This window comes from Elephantulus edwardii, unplaced genomic scaffold, assembly GCF_000299155.1.
Source record: "Elephantulus edwardii isolate Elephantulus edwardi_28Jun2011 unplaced genomic scaffold, EleEdw1.0 scaffold00008, whole genome shotgun sequence".
In the NCBI taxonomy this organism is placed as follows: domain Eukaryota; kingdom Metazoa; phylum Chordata; class Mammalia; order Macroscelidea; family Macroscelididae; genus Elephantulus; species Elephantulus edwardii.
Genome location: NW_006399758.1, coordinates 32,588,570 through 32,596,357, shown reverse-complemented (window position 1 = coordinate 32,596,357; position 7,788 = coordinate 32,588,570). Strand labels below are relative to the sequence as shown.

Genomic DNA, 7,788 nt, shown 5'->3' with positions numbered 1-7,788 from the left:
GTGCAACAATGAATGAATGGAAACCCAAAATCTCTGTAAATGTTTATGAAAATTAATAAAATATAATTATAGAAAAAAAAACAAAAAATACTATTAAACTTTAGTTTTTTTCAACTACCTTACAGATACTGTAGACTTAAAAATATGACTTGGCTCAAATTCCAAATGATTTGCCATGGATAATCAGGTCATGGATGTTGATTCTCAACAGACATGGGGAAAATCGAAATTTGGAAATCATGGTGAAAAGGGACAATTTTAACAGGTAACCCCCTCGCTCCCTCTGCCTCACTTCTCATCTCTGTTAACACTTCAATATTGATTTTGTGTGTAAGCCTTTCCTTATCTTTGTATATTAATGGCCTTATATCATAATTATCCTTTTGTGAGTGACTTATGTCACTTAGTATAATTTATACTAGTTTCATTAATATTTCACCAATTCTTGATCATTTTTAAGTGATGCTTAATATTCCACTATGTGAATGTACAATAATTTCTTTAGCCATCTATCTGTTGATGGGAACTGGGGTTGTTTCCAACTCTTTACAATTATAAATACTATAACATGGATGTGACCGTGTCAGTTTGTGTTGCAGTTCTTGTTTCTTTGAGATACGTACCTAGTAGTCGGATTGTTGGAACGAGTGGTATTTCTATTCTTAACTGTCTAAGAAAACACCAAACTGCTTTTTATAGTGATTGTGCCATTTAACAAATCAAGAATTGTTCACAAAATAACAGTTAAACTTTAATATACTCATAATGATAAATTCTAAATGAAGACACAATAAAAAGTTAAGAACATTTCAAAAGAACTTTCAAATTACCCACCTCTAAATACTTTTTTTTCTCACTTTAGGATAAAGTTATCTTAAGGCCTTACAAGCATGCATAATATGATATCTCAGTTCACAAAAAGAAAACAAATAAGCTTTCGTTAGGTAAATTTTAAGTCCACTGAAAATAAAACGTAGATAAAGTGTTTTTAAAGTACAAAACCTCCACACATCCCTTTAAAAAGCAGAGAGCGGAAGGTTTACACATGGATCTATAGAATTGTGGAAGGCTGACAGGCCAGGAGGGGGGGCGGAGATTAGCTAATTGATGGGCAGAATGAAGGGAAAGGAAAGGTCCATCAGGTGTTGAGAATACACTGTAAATAACAGCATTGTTGTTGGCGTTTACTGTCAAGCTGGACCTGACCCTAGCTGACCCTCCAGTGGGTTTTCAGAAGCAGCTAATCACTTCAGGGGACAGTGCCCATTCTCTACCTTTCAAAAGCATTATACAAATATAATTGTTATAAAACAAAATATATACGTGATTGAATGAAGACTAACGTATTAAAAATGCCCACCTGATTTGTCCTCTGTGTCATCGAAGTCAACGCTGAAGGAATGACCACTGTTGCTGATGATTTTAGCAGAGCTTGGGTCATACTTGATAATAAGTGGTCGGAGGGAAGAGTCATATTTCACTTCTTTGGTTTTAATCTCAATTGGAGATTGTTGATCTCCATCAGCAATAGGGAATAATTCATTCCAATGAATAGGTCCTGAAACATGTTAAGAACAAAAGAAAAGAGCTAAGTTCTTTCATTCAACAAGTCTTTGCTTGACTATAAAGCACTGTACTTGAGATTACAGAAAATATAAAGATGAACAAAATCTTTACCCTCAAGGGCTCAACATCAATTTTAAAACAGTTTTCTAAAACTGTTTATAATATAAATAGGAAAACCACTTGGCTTGCATTAAATCATCTTCATAATTAAATTAACCCTGGTAGAAAAAAGAGATGTAAGTTTTAGAAAGTACTTTTCAAAGGACACTCTTCTACAAAGCTCACAAAAGCACAATTCATCAAAGAATGAGTTCATCATGAGATCAAGTTTCCGCTTCAAGAATGAATTGTGATCACTCCAGAGGTCAGCAAGTTTACATGCTGGGAGAATCAAAGGACCTGAGAAAGCAGCCAAGGAACAAATAAAAGGAATTGCCCTTAAAGATGATGCACCTACTTCATTTTTCTATAGCTCAGTGGGATCTCCTAGCAACACCCAGACCTCACTGATGTGCATCGAACATACAAGAGAAATGTTATCATTTTCCCCACAAGATAAACCAAATGCAATAGCTCCACTGTGTTAAGAAATAGTCTCGGTCTTTTTTTATTACCATTATCAGCTGTGAAGTTAGCAATTTATTCCCTTCTTTAAACATTGCAAAGGTTTGTGTCTATTCTGTCAAAACTAAACTTGAGTCCAACACAAGGAATATTCATAATTCTGTTCTGTTCAAAATGTTAGAATTACATCAAGTTCATGAGTCAGAGGCCTGTTTGTTAAATGGATGTGCACCAATAAATAAGGTGGCAATTCTCTGGTCTCTGCCTTAAAGTCCTGCCTCTCAAGGAAATCAACAACAGATTGCAGCTTCTTTTGAGCTCTAAATCATTCTACAGACATGAGTTATTTTATACGGTGTCATTGTTTCATGCCATCAACTTGACTGTGATGTGTAGCAATCCTATAAACAATAGATCTGAACCTTGCCCTATCCTGCTTTGTCCTCATGATCTCCAACACGCCCAAGCCCATTGGTACAGTCACGGTGCCAATCTATCCTCTTGCGGGTCTTCCCCTTTTTCAGTGACCCTCCACCTTTCCCAACATGATGTCTTTTTCCAAGGACATCTTCCCAATACCATGCCCAAAGTGTACGAGACCAAGTTCCATCATCCTCGCCTCTAAGGAGCACCCTCGTTGTACTTCCTCCAAGACAGATTTGTTTGTTCTCTTGGCAGTCCATTCAGTACTCTCTGCCAACACAATTCAAAATCACCAGTTCTTCTCCAGTCATCTTTATTCACTGTCCAGCTTTCAGTTGCATAGGAAGAAATTGAAAATACCATAACTTGAACTTTAGTCTTTAAACTGGGACTGATGCTCTTTAGCATTGGGAAAGGTCCTTTGATTTCTTGACTACTGCTTGGATCCAAGAAAATGAAATCCTGACAACTTCAGTCTTTTCTTCATTGACTATGATGTTGGCTATTGGTCCAGGAGTGAGGATTTTTGTTTTGATGTTGTTGCTGTTGCTGTTCTGTTCTGTGCCATTCATTATAATCAACTCATAGCTAACCTTCCAGTGGGTTTTCAGAGGCTATAAACTGCACAGGAGAAGACTGCCCACTATTTTCCCATGGAACAGCTAATGTGCTTTGGGATAGCAGTGCAACTCTGTACCATATGACCAACAGAGTTCCCTTTTCTTCATATTGTTGTATACCATTGACTGATAGCTGACTCTCTAGCGAATTTTTAGAGGCAGTTAATCACACAGGAGGAGACTGCCTATCTTTCCACCGTGGAGCAACAGGTGGATTCAAACCATATGCCTTCAAGTTGACAATTCTTCATCAGTAGGCCACCAGATTTGACTAACTTGAAGAGATCTGTATTTGTACCCATTCCCATGAAAGGTGATCCAACAGTATGTGGAAATAATTGAACAATCAATACCATTAATGTCACATGTAAGCAAAATATTGCTGAAGAACATCCCAAAACAGCTGGAATAGATAGAGAAACAGAACTACCAAAAGTTCAAGCTAGGGTTGGAAGAGGCTGTGGCACCAGGAATATCACTGCTGATGTCAGATGGATCCTGGCTGAAAGCAGAGAATACCAGAAGAATGTCTATTTGTGTTTTATTGATTATGCAATTGACTGTATGGATCACAACTAATCATGGTTAACATTGAGAAGAATGCGAATCTCAGAAAACTTAATTGTGTTCCTATAAAATCTACGCCTAGACCAAGAGTCTGTTGTGCAAACAAAACAAGGGGACAGTACAAGGTTTAAAATTAAAAGCAAGATGCATCAAGTTGTATTCTCTGTCAACACCTATTCAAACTGTATGCTGAGCAAATCATTTGAGAAAAAAACTAGACACTATGAAGAAGAATATGGTATCAGGATCAGAAGATGACTCATCAATTACTTGTACTCAGCTGGTGACATAACTTTACTCACTCAAAGTGAGAAGGACTTGAAGCACTTGCTGTAGAAGACTACAGCCTTAAATATGGATTACATTTCAACATTAAGAAAACAAAAATTGTAATCTCTGGAACAATAGGCAACATCATAATAGATGAAGATTAGATTTAAATTTTCGACAAATTCATCTTACCTGGATCCACAATAAACACACCCATGGTACCAGCAGTCAGGAGATCGAAAGACATACTGCATTGGGAAAGTCAGGGACACCAGAGTGTGCCAGCCTGTTTCAGGCCATGATAATTTCAGTCACTTGCTAAGTATCTGAGAGCTGGACAATAAATAAGGATGACAGAAGAAGAACTGATGCCTTTGAGCTGTGGTGTTAGAGAAGAGTCTTGAATATCTCAAGGCAGCCAAAAGAACAAATCAATAGATTTTGGAGAAATTGCTGCCAGTGTGTTCTCCTTGGAAGCAAAGATGACAACGTTTCATCTCACATAGTGGAGTATGTTGCTAGAAGAGAGAGACAACATACTTGGAAAGGTAGAGGATCAGTGAAAGAAAGGAAGATCCTTGACAAGATGGATTGACACAGTGATTGCAGCAATGAGCTCAAATATGTAAGAGATTGTGAGAATGGCACAGGAAAAGAGAGAGTTCAGATCTGTTGTTCATAGGGTCACTATGACTTGTACTCAATGACAGTACCTAACAACAACAACAGACCATCAGAGTTCCCTCTCCTCTGTTCTGCCTTTGATTTACAGAGCTAGCCAATGAGTAGTACACAGGTCCACTCAATACACTTTCCCTTGCTCTACTAACCATTTTTTTTCTCTAAAAATTGACTGTTGTTAGATGATGCCAAGCTGATTCTGACTCATAGTGAACTCCTGTGACAAGGTAGTTCAGATCCACCAGCCACAGTATTGGTATGTTTCTGTAATAATTTACAGCTTTGAAAACTCTAGAGGACAATTCTACTCTGTCTTACAGGGTGGTGATGAGTAGGATTCAACTTGACAGAAACAGATGGGTTTTATTTGTTTGATCTTCACAGAAGCAGATTGCCAGATCATTCTCCCTTGGGGTACTAGACAGGTTCTAAAAGCCATCATCTCAGCTAGGAGTCAAATGTTTAATCATTGCTCCACCAGGGATCCTCTAAAACTCATGATACTATGTGACAACATTTAAAGATTTCAAGAAACTCAAGTCTATCACACCAACAGCTTTCAATCTCTTAATGCAAAATTATTTCTTACCTTTTTTTTCTCTTTTACATAGAGCTCTATTGGCCTAGTGGACAGTAAGTTATACTACCAAGACAAAGATGGGTGATTTTAATCTGTGGCCCTCAGGCCTGGTTTTGGTTTTGGTCAAACATTCTTCTAAGTGGTATAGCATTGGTCTGTCCATTTGCTGTACAGAGTTAACTCACCATTGCTGAGATGTTAAACTGTAACACTGATGTGTGAAATGAAATAATGGTTACCAGTAGTGGGCAGTGTTTGGTGGCACTCCCTAGTTAAAACAAGCTTGGAAGCAGGAGTGGCATCCACTTTCAAAACAGCTTGTCTCCCGAAAACTCTATGAACTTGGAAAAATGATGAAAGTTATACAAGTGTTCAGCTCTTTTGTTCATAGAGTAACTATGAGTCGTCTATGGCTCAACAGCACTTAACAACAACAACCAACTTTATTTTTGCTAAAAAAGGTATAAAGTCTTCCTTTAATTTATAACTCAGACACAAAAAGGTATCCCACAAATACATAAATCCACACACACCCTAGTGGAAGTCCTCTTGAGACTCTGGCACTTTGCAAGTCAGAGAGCAATTCAAGCGAGAAAAGTTCTTGCTGAAAAATGTATTAACAGAGAGTGCTTGCTTTAAGCTTTCTTGTTGGCAAGTACTTATTTTTCTGAAGCAAGATCAATCCAATTTGAGGGGGTTTTTTCTTTCTTTCTCTTCTGTTTGGGCCTTTTTTTTTAATGTGAAAAAACTGCTACCAATGATGAAGTAATCTAGTGAGAATTAGATTTCAAATTTGCAGTGCATGTGTCACAACACACTGTTGATTCTTTTCCAATCAGGAAAAAAGGTTCCTTTCTCCTCCCAATTATTTCCAGCTCTTAAAACAAGAATTCTTTGTAGCTTCATCTCACTTCAGGTAGGTCGTTAGGAGAGGCTATTCCTTGGAAAGGGGCATTGTAAAAGGAGCAGAAGCAATGTGAGTGGAGTTAAGCATGACTTTTACCTGCTTCATAAAGGGAAACTGTCCTCATCAATAATATCCATAGCAATAAACAACTGCTCAGACATGCCACTCTCCATGCTCCTGCACCTTTTTCTACCAATCATTAGGCCTGATATTCATTATTGACTCAGACTTTACTTAAAATTGTAGAGTTTATTAGGGAAATAAGTAGGAGAGTGGGGGAGGTAAAGAATATCACCCAACGCAAGTCCTGGTTTAGTCCAGTAGTCCCAAGTCAGATTAATAAGGCACAAGTCCTCAGTTAATGAAAGCCCAGGTTTTAGTTCAGCAGCACAAATGGAATAAGCCTCTGGTTTCTTCAGTCATCCAGCAAAATTAATCTCAGAGCAGCTACAAGTCAGATTTTCCAGGTTTTATTTCAGCAAGCACAACTTAACTGTGGCCTTTATCTCCAGGGTTCCTCTGGTTACACATTTCCACAATCTCCTCACCGCAGTGCCAATAGTCTCTTCACGATCTCTCCATCACCATCTTTTTTCTGTTTTTCACAGTGTGGAAAGCACTCTTATATTGATCCCATAGCTGTTGATGAATTGTAAGGTCATGTTCCCACAGTGAAGGTAGCTGGAGACCATGCCCTCAGCAAGGTCTAACACAATGGCTAGAGTTCTGATACCCCAGATATCATGGTTGGAAAGGTGGAGAGACAGTAAAGATGTGTCAGAGATTGTGAGGATGGTAGGATAGGGTTCAAATTTATTGTTCATACGGTTGCACTAAACTCAATGGCATCTAACAACAACAACGTAGCTAGAATTTATTTTTAAAGGAAAAAATACTATTATTTTGTATCATATACGCAAGACTGTCTGTAAACTACTAAGGAAGGTTCATTTCCTAACCTCTTAAAGGTCATTTAAAACATTCCCAAGATATCTAGCTTTAAATTCACTCATATGTGCTGTCACCATGAGCCAGAATGGACCAAAGACAACTGGTACTGGACAGCATAGTTCTTAAGCAGAGATGTGTGGTGACCCCTCAAACTAATTTAAGAACTTTTGAATGCCAACTTGCCTACTAAAATACAACACATTTCCTACAAGGATTTTGTCACTTAATCAACTTCTTTAAACACACATGCATAAATGCCGCCTCTGAATCTGAACCAGCTCATAGCTGAGTTTTCAGAAGCTGTAAATCACAAGATATAGTCTGCCCAACTTTTCCCTTCAGAGCCGCTGCTAGATTTAAACCACCAGAAAGGTGCAGTCTTTGGGTTAGTGGTGCTGCAACACCCTACTGACTAAGCCACCAGAGCTCCCTTAGTCCTCAGAAAGCAATTGTATCTAAAAGATGAGACTTGTTCGACAATCCTTACTGTCCATCCACTACCAGATTTGTGAGGTTACAAATCCTACCTTGAGGAAATGGCCTAATTTTCTCCCTGAGCAGCTGGAATTTGAACCCCTAATCTTTCAGTGATATCAATGATATTGTTCAATAATTTCCACACTCTGTTGGGTCACCTTTCTTTGGAATGGGAACAAATA

At 38.1% G+C, this 7,788-nt stretch overlaps 1 protein-coding gene across 1 annotated transcript in view; it reads right to left on the bottom strand.

Moving 5' to 3' along the window:
• Positions 1-2,743, bottom strand: part of CA13 (carbonic anhydrase XIII) — a 53,176-nt gene extending 50,433 nt beyond the window's left edge. The window contains exons 1-2 of the mRNA XM_006880553.1: positions 2,710-2,743; positions 1,361-1,558 (exon numbers count right to left, since the gene is read on the bottom strand). Of these exons, the coding sequence (XP_006880615.1) occupies positions 1,361-1,558; positions 2,710-2,743 (232 nt within the window). The remainder of the gene's footprint in view (positions 1-1,360; positions 1,559-2,709) is intronic.
• Between the last annotated feature and the right edge of the window lie 5,045 nt (positions 2,744-7,788).